The 18,535-nt window shown below is 43.9% G+C and overlaps 1 protein-coding gene across 1 annotated transcript; it reads right to left on the bottom strand.

Moving 5' to 3' along the window:
* Positions 1 to 1,390: 1,390 nt before the first annotated feature.
* LOC141126923 (killer cell lectin-like receptor subfamily B member 1C) lies at positions 1,391 to 18,535 on the bottom strand. Its single transcript, XM_073612993.1, has 6 exons — positions 18,418 to 18,535; positions 6,412 to 6,705; positions 5,888 to 5,956; positions 5,483 to 5,631; positions 5,265 to 5,365; positions 1,391 to 1,865 (listed from the first exon to the last, which is right to left on the bottom strand). Exons 1-6 carry the CDS (start codon positions 18,461 to 18,463, stop codon positions 1,760 to 1,762), a joined length of 765 nt encoding a protein of 254 aa, XP_073469094.1. The 5' UTR covers positions 18,464 to 18,535; the 3' UTR covers positions 1,391 to 1,759.

Here is an 18,535-nt window from a genome sequence, read left to right on the forward strand (position 1 = left end):
TGTACATCAACTATGCATAAACTATTCTATTTTACTTACCTCTATTTAATGTGCTGTCATTATGATGTGTATATATATATATATATATATATATATATATATATATATATATATATATATATGTGTGTGTGAATCTACAGAATCTATTTACCAATTTTTCTACTTTATCACGTGTTGCCAAGTTGATATATTTTCATGTATCCTAGATGTTTATTATTAGGGATGCACCGATACCATTTTTTTTTTACAATGAGTACGAGTACCGATACTTTTTTTTTTAGGACTCGCCAATACCAATGACCGATACCTACTGCAACTGTTTTGTTTTAACTTCAGCTTTCAGCAATGGTACAAAGCATTGAAAAGTTATTTACAAATTAAATAAAATGTTTTTGTTTTTTTAATTTAGCACTTTTTCAATGTGAAATGTGTAAATATATGTTAATATATATGTGTAAAAATATTCACTAACAAAGCAAGCAAAAAAAGTTTTAATTGCTTATCGTTTATAAAATAGACGTGAACAAAAGAAAAAAGCAGGAAGATAATAATTAAATGAAGGAGAATAGGGAGTTAATTAAGGCTGATTTGAGTAAATTAAGGGTTATTAAGGGGTTAAACAGAGGAACATTTGTTCATCCCTTTGATCTGCAGATGAAGAAACAGAAATATACAAAAAGAAACAATGTTTCATTTTATTTTAGTATTTCAGGGCTGAGCAATGTTGTTTAATAAACATTGCCGGCTGCTTTTCTTTTTGACAGCTCCAATTACCGGACTTCCTAAACACAGGGGAGACCCACTGACAGCTCAAAGAACCGAGCCTGAAAGTATCGGTTTCAGGTATCAGAGTACTGATACTTGTGTAAATACTCTGTATCGGCACCGATACTAGTATCGGTGCAACCTTCACCTTCTCTAACCTCCTCTCCTGAACCCACATCTCCTCTAAACCCCATTCTCTTTCTCTCTTGAACCCACCCTTCCTCTCAAACCTCTCTTTCTACCTCTCCTGAACCTTCCCCTCCCTTCCCTTTCCCTAACCTTCTCTTCTTTCCCCTCTTCTTCTTTTATCGTCTCTAACCTCCTCTTCTGAATCCTCCCCTCCTCTAACCTCCTTTCTCTTCCTCTCTTAAACCCTCCTCACCCTTCCTCTCTCTAACCTTCTCTCCCTTCCTTTTTTAAACCTACCCCTATTCTCCTTTCTACTTGTCCAAACTCCTCTTCTTTCCTAACCTCAAATCTCATCTCCTCTCCCCTCCACCACCCTCTGAGGGTCCCCATTCCAGTATACTCTATTACAAATATTGTCAGCTCTGAGGAGACATCTGAGGACGGTGGGAGAAAAGTGTCCTTACCTTTTAATGTTCCGAGATTCAGTACACACATATTTTTATCAATCATTTTATTACTTGAAAAATACAGAAATAAACACGAAGGAGCAACAACTATGACATCATCCATACTTTATATACATTTCAGAATAATTGCACAGAGATCAGAACATTTATAAAGCGTTCCTCAGATCAGTGCGGTCACACAGGGTTCCTCAGATCAGTGCGGTCACACAGTGTTCCTCAGATCAGTGCGGTCACACAGGGTTCCTCAGATCAGTGCGGTCACACAGTGTTCCTCAGATCAGTGCGGTCACACAGTGTTCCTCAGATCAGTGCGGTCACACAGGGTTCCTCAGATCAGTGCGGTCATACAGGGTTCCTCAGATCAGTGCGGTCACACAGTGTTCCTCAGATCAGTGCGGTCACACAGAGTCGCTCTCACAGATATAGTTCAGTGCAGCATAACAGTTGTCCAGTGTCAGAGTAGATCCGAGCTTGGCACAGGTTCCTATGCCTTCAGGGAGAGTTCTAGATGGGAGACAATGTCTGGTAAGAAAATTTCCACAGTCATTGTAGATGAGCAGTAATGGGGAGAAGAGAGATAGAGGAGAACATTGGACATATTATGTACAGAGGCCTATACTTATTTAGTTGGGTTGGTGCACACAGCGGCTGCCACACTAGAGGGTCTGGTGATGAAGAACTATAGAGGACATGGCACAGATATAACATGTCCAGTCCTATTACAGATGAACGAGGTCACAGGAGTGTTTCTGGAGGATGACCAGTGCCCATAACATCTCCATAGGAGAGCTGTTATAAAAGGACTGCTATAGGGGATCTACTCTAAGAAAGTGACTATAAGTCTAGGCTCACAGCTATGTGGTTGCAGTTGACGCGGTTTTCAGGTGTGTTTTACATTTTCAAACCCACATTTTTGATGCATTTTTGCATGCAGATTTCATGCGTTTATTAACCACTTCCCACTCAGCCACTGCATATAAATGATCATCCGCACACATCTGGTGGACATCAGTCTGTGATCATCTGCCACATCTGTCCATGATCATCTTGCACATCTGTCCATGATTATCTGGGGCACTTCTGGTGCACATCTGTCCGTGGCCATCTGCCACATCTGTCCATGATCATCTGCACACATCTGGTGGACATCTGTCCGTGATCATCTGCACACATCTGGTGGACATCTGTCCGTGATCATCTGCCACATCTGTCCATGATCATCTGCCACATCTGTCCTTGATCGTCTGCGCACATCTGTCTGTGATCATCTTCCACAACTGCCCGTGATCATCTGCGCACATCTGTCTGTGATCACCTGCCAAATCTGTCCGTGATCATCTGGCACAACCGTCCCTGATCATCTGTGCACATCTGGCGCACATCTGTCTGTGATCATCTACAACATCTCTCTGTGATCATCTGCCACATCTGTCCGTGGTCATCTGCCACATTTAATTCCATTGTCCTGGTACTCCAGGGCCGCCTTCAAAAAAGTCATAGGCACTCATGAAATGAAATGTTTAATTTATGCCTTTAGAACGCCTGATAGTGCTACTTAGATGTTGGGCCTCTGTATGTGGCCAGGCTGTGGAAAAGTCTCACACATGTGGTATCGCCGTACTCAGGAGGAGCAGTAGGATGTATTTTGGGGTGTCATTTTTGCTATGTGCATCCTGTGTGTTAGAAATATCTTTTAAATTGACAACTTTGTATAAAAAAAAAATACGTTTTCATTTTCTTTCCACATTTTCCAAAAGCTTGTGGAATAAATTGACATGTTCAAAAGACACATTATGCCTCGTAGAATATACATTGGGATGTTTTCTTTCGAAAATGGGTTCATTTTGTGGGTGTTTCCATTGTCCTGGTGCTCAAGTATGATAGGTAGTCAGGAACTTATATATGTAATTTATGTAATTTATGCTCCTAGAACGCCTGATGGTTCACCTTGCATGTTCGGCGTCTGTATTTGGCCAGGCTATGTAAAAGTCTCACACATTTGGTATCGCCATACTCAGGAGGAGTAGCAGAATGTATTTTGGGGTGTAAAAGTTTATCTATGCCATGTGTGAGAAAAAACTTGTTCATATGACAATTTTGTGGAAAACAAATTCTTCATTTTCCTAACTATTGTGGGCAAAAAATTGTAACTTCAAAAAACTCACTATGCCTCTCACTAAATACTTTGGACTGTCATCTTTACAAAGGGTCATTTGGGGGGGTGTTTGTACTGTCCAGACATTTTAGGGCCTCAATAAATGAGATAGGCTGTCAGTACATCAGGATTGATCAATTTTTAAAGATACGTAGCATAGCTTGTAGACTCTATAACTTTCACACAAACCTATTATCATATACTTATCGGGATTTTTTTTTAACCAAAGACATGTAGCAGAATATATTCTGGCCTAAATCTATGACAAAATTCGATTTTATTGGATTTCTTTTAAAACAGAAAGTAGAAAATATAGTATTTTTCAAAATGTTTGCTCTTTTTTCGCTTATATCGCAAAAAAGAAAAAACTCTAATTGTGTCAACAAAATTATAAAAATTCCATATGGGTACAATGTAGCATGACTGAGTAATTGTCATTGAAAGTGCGAGAGCACAAAAAGCTGAAAATTGGTCTGGGAAGGAAGGGGGTGAAATTGCTCAGTGTTGAGGTAGTTAAACACACTGTATATAGCTGGTTACTAAAAAATAGCATGGGGTCCCCCCCAAATCCATACTAGACCTGAAGGGGAAACTCACACTAAAATAAAAAAAATGGCATGGGGTCTTCCCAAATACGTACCAGACCCTTATCTGAGCATGCAGATCAGGAAAGGGAGGGGACGAGCAAGAACCCCCCCCACTCCTGAACCATACCGGGCCGCATGCCCTCAACATGCTGTGGTTGAGAGGGTCTGTGAGTGGGGGACTTTTCAGAATCTGGAAGCACCCTTTAACAAGGGGGTCCCCAGATCCCCCCCCCCCTATGTGAATGAGTATGGGGTACATTATACTCATACTCATTCACCAAAAAAAGTGTCAATAAGAAAAAAAACACAAACACAGTTTTTGACGGGCGTCGTGATTGATGGATCTAATCGGGAGACATTGTTTTTTTATTTTTAATAAAAGAATTGTCAAAAACTGTGTTTGTGAGTTTTTTCTTGTTGACACTTTTTTGGTGAATGAGTAAGGGTATAATGTAATATCCTATACTCATTCACATGGGAGGTGGGATCTGGGGACCCCCTTGTTAAAGGGGGCTTCCAGATTCTGATAAACCCTCCGTCCACAGAACCCACAACCACAGCCCAGGTGGGGGTAGCCCATGCCACTTTTCTTATTTTGGTATGGGGTTCCCCTCTAAATCCATACGAGACCCAAAGGTATAGATTTGAGGGGGGCCCATGCCATTTTTTTCCCAAATGTTTTGGCCAGCAATTTTTTTTTCATTCAGCTGTCAACCCTGGTGACTGCTGATGACTCACTGATTGTTAAGGACACGGCAGCGGGCTTCCCAGCCTGCTCCTTAGCAACCAGCTATATACAGTGTTTTTAAAGCAAAAAAAACCCACAAAACACATAAAAAATCACATTAATATTGCAACAATTGAGTTTTTGGTGCGACTCCATTGAAATCAATTACACGCAAAACACAATCTGCTGCAGGGAAAAAACCCTGCCCCCTTATAAATTATAAATTAATTGCTGCAAAATGCATAGATGCAAACTACATCCATAGAAAACCATGTTAAATGGACTGTAGTGCATTTCTGCAAAATGCACCATAAAGGTGTGAACCTAGGGTAAGAGTGCAGCCATAAGAGATTTATCATACTTCAACTTATTTATAGTTACTAATGTTAGGAGGAGGAAGCCTGACATACAGAGGTACGTCCTGTGATACTTACTCTATGCTGCCATCTGGCCATTTTCCTGTCCACAAACCACCATCATAGCTATATTGGGTTAATCCGACCCAGAATTCCTTTCCTGTGACGGTCACCAGTCTCTGGATAACACAATACACAACACATTATTCAATTTATTCCTATCACCTTTCTGGAAGTCTTTTGAGAACCACCAGATACTATTCACCCCACACCCACCCGGTAACACCGACACTGACCCGTATGGTCTCCTCCTTCACAGTGGCCAGTCTGGAGCCACGTTCTGTACAGTCTTTACCACTGTCTAATTGGGATTTTTTGTTCTCAGAGATGAAATAACATTTATCATTCATGGTGATCCAAAGATTCGGACATCTAGAAGACCGTCCTGTAATATGAAATAATAGAGACAGTCATTAATGATAGAGAGACAGCCGGACACAGGAGAGACCGTCCTGTAATATGAAATAATAGAGACAGTCATTAATGATAGAGAGACAGCCAGACACAGGAGAGACCGTCCTGTAATATGGAATAATAGAGACAGTCAGTAATGATAGAGAGACAGCCAGACACAGGAGCGACCGTCCTGTAATATGGAATAATAGAGACAGTCAGTAATGATGAAGATATGGTTATAGTACCTCGTGTTGTCTGATCTGATACAGGTGAATAGGAACTGTTCCCAGTGGCACAGTGTTCTCTTGGTTTTCCTGTGATAAACATTCATCTTTAGTAATAACTCCTATCAAGCTGTAGAAATATTTAGTAACAGATGGGACTGCAGCCTCTTGTCGGTCTCTCATGTAAAATCATTTTGTGTAGTACAATATATTGATCTATTTTTTTTAGAGAACTCTTACATTTCTGATGGTATAAAATGGTGGGGTTTGGTCACACTGGTTATTAGTGCTGATCTGAAGTAATAGAACCCCAATAGAAAAAACTGCCAGCAGACTCGGGTTATTTGACCGCAGTCCATTCAGATAAGAAAATGTCATCTCCAAAGCAGGGACTATTGGATATCTGTAGACTTCAAACCAGTGGAAGTCAACTGTCTTCCTGGTCAGACTTCTCTAATACCAATCAGAATCTCTCTATCAATTTTTCCTCTCAATATACAGTATTTAGTGTGTACAATCGGCCCCACCCCTGAGGAGCCTTTTACCTGATACACGGAGAAATATCAGCACTGACTGTAGAGTGATACATGTCAACAGCAACACCATGAGCAGTGCAGGGACCAGACAACCATAGCGGGGTGTTCTATGGGCCACAGGATTTTTTCTGGATGATGTGAAGGCCACATGCTGAGAGATAAATCTTGTAAAAATATTGCTAGAAGATTCTGGGGCTACATTGTCACACACAGAAGATTTCTGGTCCAAATGCTCATAAATGGGTGATATAGGGATCACATTCGGAAAGCTGGATCCAGGGACCACATCCTCACTGTCAGATTCTGGAAATACACAGAATACATAAAGATGAAGAATGGTTGGAGGAAGAAGAGTGCTTCTGAGCAGAACACCAAGAGATCAGAGTCCAAAATTGTTCATTCCACTAAAATTGTTTCCTCAAGATCAGTAGGTGCAGCCAAAGTGTTTGTGGGGCCCCAAACTACCTGTTCTTCAGGGATGTGTAGATGTGGTCATGGCATTTGGTTTTAATGAGGGTATTTGGGCTGAATAAGGACCAGAGGCATAACTAGAACCTTCAGTGCCCCGGTGCAAGAAACCATGAAGCCCCCCATGGATCAGAGACAATGGTGCTGGTGTTGGCAAAGGGGAAAGGTTGCCACCTCATCCCTTTAAAACTGAACACATATTATATACCAAGGGTTCTGTGGCTGAATAAGGTGGTAATTAATTTCACTTCGTGCCTTATCTGCATTAAATTAGCCCCAGAACCTGTGTAACTAATTAAAAGGAATGGAATCAGTCCACTGATGGTGGTGGGGGGATTGGATCAGCGGCAGCGGTGGTGGTGGAAGGATGGGATCAGTGGCAGTGGTGGTCGGATGGGATCTGTGGCAGCAGTGGTGGTGGAGAGATGGGATCAATTGCAGCAGTGGTGATGGGGAAGACATCATTCCACTGAGGGTGGTGGGGGGATGGGATCAGTGGCAGCAGTGGTGGTGGAGGGATGGGATCAATTGCAGCAGTGGTGATGGGGAAGGCATCAGTCCACTGAGGGTGGTGGGGGGATGGGATCAGTGACAGCGGTGGTGGAGGGATGGGATCAGTGGAAGCGGTGGTGGTGGAGGGATGGGATCAGTGGCAGCGGTGGTGGTAGAGAGATAGGATCAGTGGCAGTTGTGGTGGTGGAGGGATGGGATCAGTGACAGTGGTGGTGGTGGAGAGATGGGATCAGTGGCAGCGGTGGTGGTGGAGGGATGGGATCAGTGGCAGCGGTGGTGGTGGAGGGATGGGATCAGTGGTAGTGGTGGACAGATGGAATCAGTGGCAGCGGTGGTGGTGGAGAGATGGGATCAGTGGCAGCAGTGGTGGTGGTGATGGGATCAGTCCACTGAGGGTGGTGGGGGATTGGATCAATGGCAGCCATGGTGGGGGGTGGGATCAGTGACAGTGGTGGTGGTGGTGGAGGGATGGAATCAGTGGCAGTTATTGGGACAGGATCAGTCCACTGAGGGTGGTGGGGGTTTGGGATCAGTGGCAGCGGTGGTGGTGGGGGGGTGGGATCAGTTGCAGCGATGGTGGTGGAGGGATGGGATCAGTACGCTGAGGGTGATAGGTGAATGGAATCTGTGGCAGCGAGTCCACTGAAGGTGTTGAGGGAAAGGGGGGACAATCGGTGGCAGCAGTGGTGGTGGGGATGGGATTAGATCAGTGGTGGTGGTGGGATAGGGATGACATCAGTGGCGGTGGTGGTGAGAATAGGGATGACATCAGTGTCAGTAGTGGGATATGAATGACATCAGTGGCAGTGGGGATAGGAATGACATCAGTGGCGGTGGTGGGATAGAGATGACATCAGTGGCAGTGGGGATAGGGATGACATCAGTAGCAGTGGTGGGGATAGGTGTGACATCAGTGGCGGTGGTGGGGAAAGGGATGACATCAGTGGCAGTGGTGGGGATAGGGATGACATCAGGGGTGGTGGTGGGGATAGAAAGACATTAGTAGTGGTTTGGGATAAGGATGACATCAGTGGAGGTGGTGGGGATAGGGATTACATCAGTAAAGGTGGTGAAGGAGGGATAGGGATGACATCAGTGGTGGTGGTGGGGATAAGGATGACATCAGTGGTGGGGATAGGGATGACATCAGTGGCACTGGTGGGGATAGGGATGACATCAGTGGCAGAGGTGGGCATAGGAATAACATCAGTGGCAGTGGTATTGGATAGATAATGATGACATCAGTGGTGGTGGTGGTGGTGGTGGTGGGGATAGGGATGACATTTGTAGTGGGGATAGGGATGATATCAATGGCTGTGGTGGGGATAGGGATAACATCAATGGGGTGGTGGTGATAGGGATGACATCAGTGGGGGGATAGGGATGATATCAGTGGCAGTGGTAAGGATAGGGAGGACATCTGTAGCAGTGATGGGAATGGGGAGTACATCAGTGGAGGGGATAGGGATGCCATCAGTGGTGGTGGTGATGGAGGCTTAGAATGACATCAGTCCACTGCCACTGATGTCATCCCTATCCTCCTATCACCGCTGCCTGACAGAAGGGGGGGTGGGATAAGTCAGAGGCAGCTCTGGTGATGGGGGCATTGGATCAGTGACACTGGCACTCACCTGCTCTCAGTGTCAGTCGATTCCCCCTCCTCCTTGCTCAGTGCATCTCTGCTTCTCTGCTCCATTCACGTGCCTCCAGTGATGCCTCTCCTGACATAGGGGCTCCTCACAGAGTAGAGAGCTCCTCCCCCTTCACTCTACTGGTCATCAGCTGGTAAGCTGACTTTCTACTCCAGTTTCCTCCTGACATCTGACTGGATTCTGGAACAATGGGCGGAGGGCGGTGACTGGCGGGAGGGTACGTGGGCAGGCGCCCCCCCACAGTGGCAAAACAGACGGGCAGGGCCCCACCACAGTGGCGGAACTCCAGGGCCCAGTCGCAAGTGTGACTGCTGAGACCCTGGTAGTTCCGCCACTGTTAAATACATTTCGGTTAGGCAAGGATGTCTAGGTAAAGAGATTTGTAGGCCTGGTGAAAATGTTTGGATTGGGTAAAGATATGTGGGTTGAGTTAGGGTGATTAAGTTGGCTGAAGATATTTATTTTGGATGAGGGATTTTGATGAGGATTGTGTTTTGATTGAGTAGGGGGATTTGGGTTTGGGAGTGACTTTTAGTTGGGTGAGGACATTTGGTGTGATGGACTGCCTGACACACCACCTGCATGCCTCCGACAAGATACAGCTTCCTCCACTCTGGAACCAGGAACCAGGTTTAATAACAGAAAATTGCTCCCAAGAACTAGACAACACGATAGGTGCAAACAGGAACTAACTGTATTGTAAATTCACACAGAATTTATACCACACAAAATCAGATAAGAGCTTGATCACATTATCCTAAACAATGCAACTTTGAACAGTAAAATCATCAGTACATCTAACAGTACATCTAATGAACAGATTGCAGCTAACTTTAATCTAATTAAACAATGAACTAATATACCAGTAAGCTAATTAACAGCTAGGCCCCTAGACAAGCTTTGATTAGGGATAGGGATGAGCCGAACACCCCCCTTTCGGTTCGCACCAGAACATGTGAACAGGCAAAAAATTTGTTTGAACACGCGAACACTGTTAAAGTCTATGGGACACGAACATGAAAAATTCAAAAGTACTAATTTTAAAGGCTTATATGCATGGTATTATCTTAAAAAGTGTTTGGGGACCCGGGTCCTGCCCCAGGGGACATGTATCAATGCAAAAAGAAGTTTTAAAAACGGCCATTTTTTCGGAAGCAGTGATTTTAATAATGCTTAAAGTGAAACAATAAAAGTGTAATATTCCTTTAAATTTCGAACCTGGGGGTTGTCTATAGTATGCCTGTAAAGGGGCGCATGTTTCCCGTGCTTAGAACAGTCTGACAGCAAAATGACATTTCTAAAGGAAAAAAAAAGTCATTTAAAAGTGCTAGAGCCAGCTATAATGAATTATCGGTCTGGCAATACACATAAAAGTTTATTGATAAAAACGGCATGGAATTTCCCCCACAGGGGAACCCCGAACCAAAATTTTTTAAAAAATGCGTGGGGGTCTCCCTAAATTCCATACCAGGCCCTTTAGGTCTGGTATGGATATTAAGGGGAACCCCGCACCAAAATAAAAAAAAAAATGGCATGGGGACCCCCCAAAAATCCATACCAGACCCTTATCCGAGCACGCAACCTGGCAGGCCACAGGAAAAGAAGGGGGACAAGGGAGTGCCCCCCTCATGAACCATGACCAGGCCACATGCCCTCAACATTGGAAGGGTGCATTGGGGTAGCCCCTCCAAAGCACCTCATCCCCATGTTGATGGGGAGAAGGGCCTCATCCCCACAACCCTTGCCCGGTGTTTGTGGGGGTCTGCGGGCGGGAGGCTTATCGGAGTCTGGAAGCCCCCTTTAACAAGGGGACCCCCAGATCCCGCCCCCGTGTGAATTGGTAATGGGGTACAAATGTACCTCTACCATTTCACAAAAAAAGTGTCAAAAAGGTTAAAAAACACAAGAGACGGTTTTTGACAAGTCCTTTATTAACTTCTTCTTTCCGCTTCTTCTTCCATCTTCTTTCTTCTGATCTTCCTTCGGTGTTCTTCTTCTTCCTCCATCTTCTTCTTCTCCATCTTCTTCTTCCTCCGCTCTTCTCGTCCCGCATCTTCCTCTGGCTTCTTCTCCACTCCGTCCACACGATCCGCCTCAGTGGGAGTCTTCCGCTGTGTGACACTTTGGTTCTTCTGACACTTCTTATATAATGGAGGGTGGGGCCACCCAGTCACCCTGCCCTCCTCTGATGCACGGGGACTTCCCTGAGGCTTTCCCCGTGTTGTCAGAGGGGGCGGGGTCACTTGGTTGCATAAGAGAAATTAATAAAGGACTTGTCGAAAACAGTCTCTTGTGTTTTTTAACCTTTTTGACACTTTTTTTTGTGAAATGGTAGGGGTACATTTGTACCCCATTACCAATTCACATGGGGGGCGGGATCTGGGGGTCCCCTTGTTAAAGGGGGCTTCCAGATTCTGATAAGCCCCCCCGCCCACAGACCCCCACTACCACCGGGCGAGGGTTGTGGGGATGAGGCCCTTCTCCCCATCAACATGGGGACAAGGTGCTTTGGGAGCTACCCTGGTACAGTTCAGGAGGGGGGAGCGCTCTCTCGTCCCCCCTCTTTTTCTGCGGCCTGCCAGGTTGCATGCTCGGATAAGGGTCTGTAATGGATTTTTGGGGGGACCCCACGCCATTTTTTTTTTTAATTTTGGCGCAGGGTTCCCCTTAAAATCCCTACCAGACCTGAAGGGTCTGGTATGGATTTTGAAGGGAACTCCCACGCCGTTTTTTTTTTTAAATTGGCGCGGGGCTCCCCTTAATATCCATACCAGACCTGAAGGGCCTAGTATGGAATTTAGGGGGACCCCCACACTTTTTTTTTTAAATTTTGGTTTGGGGTTCCCCTGTGGGGAAATTCCATGCCGTTTTTATCAATGAACTTTTATGTGTATTGCCAATTCATTATAGCCGACCCGGCACTAGCTCTAGCACTATTAAATTACTTTTTTTTCCCGACAATTCATTATATTCAGCACTAGCTCTAGCACCTGAAGGGTCTGGTATGGATTTTGAAGGGGACCCCCATGCCATTTTTAAAAAAAATTTTAGTGGGGGTTCCCCTTAATATCCATACCAGACCTGAAGGGCCTGGTATGGAATTTAGGGGGATCCCCACACATTTTTTTTTTAATTTTGGTTCGGGGTTCCCCTGTGGGGAAATTCCATGCCGTTTTTATCAATGAACTTTTATGTGTATTGCCTATTCATTATAGCCGGCCCGACAGTAGCTCTAGCACTGTTAAATGACTTTTTTCCTGACAATTCATTATATCCAGCACTAGCTCTAGCACCTGAAGGGTCTGGTATGGATTTTGAAGGGGACCCCCACGCAATTAAAAAAAAAAAAAATTGGTGCGGGGTTCCCCTTAATATCCATACCAGACCTGAAGGGCCTGGTATGGAATTTAGGGGGACCCCCACACATTTTTAAAAAAAAATTTGGTTCAGGGTTCTCCTGTGGGGAAATTCCATGCCGTTTTTATCAATGAACTTTTATGTGTATTGCCAGTTCATTATAGTCGGCCCGACACTAGCTCTAGCACTATTAAATGACTTTTTTTCCCGACAATTCATTATATCCGGCACTAGCTCTAGCACCTGAAGGGTCTGGTATGGATTTTGAAGGGGACCCCCATGCCATTTTTTTAAAAACATTTGGCGCGGGGTTCCCCTTAATATTTATGCCAGACCTGAAGGGCCTGGTATGGAATTTAGGGGGACCACAACGCATTTTTAAAAAAAATTTGGTTCGGGGTCCCCTGTGGGGAAATTCCATGCCGTTTTTATCAATGAACTTTTATGTGTATTGCCAATTCATTATAGCCAGCCCGGCACTAGCTCTAGCACTATTAAATGACTTTTTTTTCCCTTTAGAAGTGTCATACAGGCATACTATAGACACCCCCCAGGTATGAAATTTAAAGGAATATTACACTTTTATTGTTTCACTTTAAGCATTATTAAAATCACTGCTCCCGAAAAAACGGCCGTTTTGAAAACTTCTTTTTGTATTGATACATGTCCCCTGGGGCAGGACCCAGGTCCCCAAACACTTTTTATGACAATACCATGCATATTAGCCTTTAAAATTAGCACTTTTGATTTCTTCCATAGACTTTTAAAGGGTGTTCCGCGGCTTTCGAATTTGCCGCAAACACCCCAAATTGTTCGCTGTTCAGCGATCGGGTGAACTGCCAATATTCGAGTCGAACTCGTGTTCGACCCAAACATAAAGCCCACCCCTAGTCAGGGAGTGCCCACCCCATACAGTCTGGCAGCAGATGTAATTATCCAGCTTTCCTTCCACATCCATCTTCTTAATGAGTTTCAAGTTGGCAGAGACCATCATGGCTTCCTTGACTGTTAAATGTGGTAATAACATGTAATTTTGAATTATGTAACAGAACATCTTCCTGAATGCTTGTAGCTCCCTGAAATGCCAGGGCCCATAGCCAGTAGGCAAGAGGCCACCCTGCAGTCCCCTCCAGAAGCCCCTGTCCTGGTTGGTTCTCTCACATTTGGGTTTGGTAAGGATGTGTCAGTTAGGTAACAATATTTAAGTGGGGTAAGAATTGGATTGGGTATATTTGATATTTGGGTTCAGATTAGGTGATTTAGTTGGCTGATGATGTATAACTTGGATGAGGGATTTAGATGAGGATTGTGGGTTGTGTAAGGGTGCTTTGGTTGAGTGGGGCATTTGGGTTTTGAATAGCTTTTACAGTAGATGGGTGAGAAGGTAATAGTTAGGTTGGGTGAGGATATTTGGGTTTGGTGAGAATATTATGAAGGATGAAGGAATTTTGGGTTGAGGTGATGTGTTTGTAGTAGAGGAAGGTGTTTGGTGTAAGTAAAGGTTTTGGGTTGGGTAATGAGTTAGGAATGAGTGAGGGGACTCAACTGGCTGAGAGATTTAGTTTGGTTTGGGGATTTTTATAAATTAATAGGTTAATGAAGGTGTTTGGGTTGGGGGACAATATATGGGATGGATGAGGGTCATTGGAAGGGGTTAAGATGTTAGAGGGTTCACCACCTGGACCTCATGGTCGATGTTTCGTTACTCCGATGACTTCCCCATATGGGTCAGGGATGCCCCATCTTTACCCACCGATTAGCCATGCTGGGGTGCTTCCCACTTCTGTTGTCACCTCCTATCTATCTACATGCTATCATTCTTACCCCTCTCCCTCTGTTTCCTTTTCTTTATGTACTGAACCAGTCACTCAAATATATAAACAAACATCATATACCCAGAATTGCTCAACAACATGCATATTTATAATAAGCGATTGAATGATCCCTACGGAGTTCCAGTCCGATTAGGAGGAACCTCCAGATAACACAAACACGCGAAATCACAAAGGAGGATACAGGATGGTTCCCCCACACGTTATTCTATTTTTACATTAAAATCCTCTACATGCAATATGATAATATAGTATTTCTCCAGAAGCTGTATGCTAAAACATATATTCATGTGCGTGTATAGTAAAGGGTTCCCTTATTGTTCTGTATATAATTTATGCAATATTATACTGTAAAGTACTTTATCTTCCTGTTCTACCCTTATTTTGAAATAAACTAAGATTGAAAAGATGTTAGAGGGTTAAGTATACTTGAGTTGGAGAGGGTGTTTGGATTTGGTTAAGGGTTTAGAATGAGTGAGGGATCTTGGTTGGATAAGGCATTTGACTTAAGGTGATTATTTGAGTGGGTTAGGAGATAACAAAGGTATTTGTATTGAGTACAATTAAATGGGCTGGGTGGGGATGTTTGGGTTTGGTAAGGGCATTTGGGATGGGAGAAGGTGTTTGGGGTAGGTGAAAGGTTTAGAATGAGTTATGGGTGTTAGTTGGATGGGTGGATTGGATCAAAGGTTTGGCGTGGGAGTGGGATTTTTGCATTTTTTTTTGGCTTTTGGTTATGAAATAATGATTGCGTTTGAGTTGTTTGGATTACCTTACATGTACACTAAGTCCACTTAAATCAAAGCTGTTAGCAATAAGATTTAATTTGTAAATGTATACAAAAGTATACAAAGTATGTATACAATGTATACAAAGTATACAAAAAGCAGAAGTATGTAAACCAAATCTCTCCTAATGCATCGCTCAATAGAACATTACAGTCATTATAGTGCAATACTCTATATAAAAACACAATTGTAACAAAACACCTCTCATACAATTTAATAAAAGATACAATGTAACACATATGATAAACAATGTTTTAGCTTTGGGTTGCAAATAACAAGAATGAGTCCATTAAATCTTCCCAGACAGAAATGCATTCATGCCTCCCGTGTTCTTCTTTCTATAAATAACTCTACCCAAAAGTTTTAAAGTTTAAAAGTGCTCTATAAGAAGTGACAGTTTAAAGTGGTATTAAACTAAAAACTAAAAATGTCATATATTGCAGCTTACCAATATGTAGTTGTGATGACTGCATTCGTTTCCTTTCTTAGGAACTGATAAGTTGCAATATAATAAATGTTTGCTTTTGGGTTTGATACAGCTTTAACCAAATTTCCTCCAATTTTCATCCAATATTTTTTATTGAAACATAATACAAAGAGAGTATGACTAGTAATACAAGATTTGGCATCATTACAGCTTAGACAAGGTTTGAGAGGAGCAGCTCGCTGAGCAAAAGGCAACAATGATCAGTAGTAGCAGAGTAAGTTTCATAGGTCAACTATGGTAGAAGTCTTCTGCCATAAAATGTGCGACCCAAAGGTCCCAAACCTAGTGGAATTAGGACATTTAGCCATCAGTCTCACTGCTAGTTTTTCATTGATAAAGGTTGTATGAAGCCAATTTTTATCTGTTTTTATCTGAATTTGTTTTTTAGTAGGCCTCAGCTGGGAGCATTGGGATTGAAGGGGTCAACAGAAGGGCTAACATGTTGTATACCTTAGTCCATATTCGTTGTACAACTGGACAGGTCCACCAGGTGTGGAGGTATATCCCCAGATCTAGACACTCTCTGAAGCAAGCTACCGTATATTCCAAGGTGAATTTTGCAATTTTAGTCAGGGTCAAATACCAACGGTGTAATTACTTGTAGCTCGTTTCCAGGGCCATAGCATTCTGAGAACAAGACTTGGTGGTATCCCAGATCAAGGACCATTGCTCTGGGTCCAGTTGGATGTCAAGGTCTGGCAGCCATTTGGACATGGTTGGGCCTGGATGTTTCAGTCAGAAGCTGATTATACGATTGTAAGGAGCCCATATTCGGTGCATGGGGGTCATGTTTACATTTATGTGAGGGTAGTTCTATCTGACGTGCTATGGACCGAATAAGTGACAGAATGGTTTATCTGCAATAAATTAAATATCTCAGAATTAAGGGGGGTGTAAGTGTTTTGAAAAGTTTGGAATAACTTAACACCACCTGGTGTAAGAAGGGTGTGTAAGCGAGTGATCTTTCATTGTAATCACTGTTTAACAAGGGAAGGATCCTCAAAACCCAGTAGAAAGGATTTTGTACAAAATTCTATGAAGACAGATGGGGGGATTGGATCTGCCCAGAGTACTTAAGATTATCCCAAATTTTCAGAGAATGTAATGTAACAGGATTGTGTATACAAGTTCTGTCCTTCTGGAGAATCCAACGTAAATGATCTATGCAGAGAAGGGTGCAATCATCTGCCTCCAGTGAGACCCAAAGAGGGATTTCTGTGGTCACATGGTATTTGGTGGGGGAGAACAACTGAACAGCTTGGAAATATATATGAACTCCTAGGCTGACTTGGGGTCTACTGTAAAAAAGAGTGTAGCTAACAAGTCCAGGATTGTGATGGCATCAAATTAATGATATGATCTGGCTTTGTTGTATATGTGAAATGTGGGAGGGGACTAGTAGAGGTAAGACCCAAAACAGATATAGTGACTTCATCCTAATTGCTGCAATAGAGCCTAACCCAGATAGAGGGTGGACCAGAAAACTAACAAGTGCTTATGTTTATGAAAAAGTGGTGGGTGGTTAGCCTCGTATAGAGTATCACATGAGGAGGTAAGATTAATTCCCAGGCAGGGGAGGCATTTCAGTTCCAACGAGTAGGGGAAAGAGACCACTAAAGATGGTGATAAGGAAACATTTAAAATCTTGGATTTGGTATGGTTGATATGGAGACCAGAGAGTAGTGGCGGCCGGTGGTATTTTTTTTTTGGGGGGGTGGCAAACAGTGCCGCTGCCAACCCCCTCAGTCGGTTGGGTCACTCACCCTATCTATGGTGGGAAGTGCTTCTCCCGGGCTTCACCAGCAGCTTCTCCTGCTCCCTGCGGTCATCACAGCGGCGGCAGCTTCCCTTCCCCTGCTCTCCACAGGCATCCCCGTGGCGGCGGCAATGTCTTCTGTTTCCTCCCTTCTTCCCGGCAGCTAATCGGGACCCTTGTCTCAGACCCACTTCCTGATTGGCTGGGAAGAGGATCAGTGTTTCAATAGAGAATATTAATTTGCTATTGTAACACACCAGTTTGGGCCCATATCGCAATTCTCTGCGCCCTGAGCCACCCTATTTTGAAGCCTATTATGCCCCGTACACATGGTCGGATTTTCCGATGGAAAATGTGTGATAGGACCTTGTTGTCGGAAATTCCGACCGTGTGTAGGCTCCATCACACATTTTCCATCGGATTTTCCGACACACAAAGTTTGAGAGCAGGCTATAAAATTTTCCAACAACAAAATCCGTTGTTGGAAATTCCGATCGTGTGTACACAAATCCAACGGACAAAGTGCCACGCATGCTCAGAATAAATAAAGAGATGAAAGCTATTGGCCACTGCCCCATTTATAGTCCCGACGTACGTGTTTAACGTCACCGCGTTCAGAATGATCGGATTTTCCGACAACTTTGTGTGACCGTGTGTATGCAAGACAAGTTTGAGCCAACATCCGTCGGAAAAAATCCTAGGATTTTGTTGTCGGAATGTCCGAACAAAGTCCGTCCGTGTGTACGGGGCATGAGAGTCTCTGGCTCTAAACAGATGCTTCAAAGAAAACACACCCCTGTTGGAATTCATGCATCCGGCGTCCTGAAAGCAGCCGGATGCATGGATGGGGGGTCGGCTGTGGATAGGGGGGGCGGCGCACAGGTGCCCCTATTGGACAGACTGCCACTGCCAGAGAAACTACCAAAGGGGGACAAAAGGGTTCTAAAATTAGGGAGAGTGACCATAGGGTTGGTGACAAACATTAAAATATCATCGGCTATCTGGTGGCACTACCATAGAAAACTACACCTGTTGATTTGATTGCAAAAAAAGACCCAGCGATACCTGCTGACATGACATTTTTGCAGATGAAGATTGGTGATAGCCTCAATGGCTTTAATAAATGTCCTCACTTTGTTCTCCCCATCCCTCCCAAGGTTACCTGCTCTCTGAGCGCTCCTCCGTGCAGACTCATCGTCCTCCTCCATGGTGTCTCTGCTCTCATATGATGTTCTGTGGTCTCTCCGGCTGGAGGGGAAGAGGTAGTGAGATCTGAGAGC

This window comes from Aquarana catesbeiana, linkage group LG01, assembly GCF_042186555.1.
Source record: "Aquarana catesbeiana isolate 2022-GZ linkage group LG01, ASM4218655v1, whole genome shotgun sequence".
Taxonomy (NCBI): Eukaryota; Metazoa; Chordata; class Amphibia; order Anura; family Ranidae; genus Aquarana; species Aquarana catesbeiana.

Coding starts and splice junctions, on each gene's coding strand:
- LOC141126923 (XM_073612993.1), bottom strand. CDS start 18,463: ATGGAGGAGGACGATGAGTCTGCACGGAGGAGCGCTCAGAGAGCAG. Junction 6,706..18,417: donor GAGGAGCGCTCAGAGAGCAG/GTAACCTTGGGA, acceptor GTGTATTTCCAG/AATCTGACAGTGAGGATGTG. Junction 5,632..5,887: donor ATCAGATCAGACAACACGAG/GTACTATAACCA, acceptor TTCATATTACAG/GACGGTCTTCTAGATGTCCG.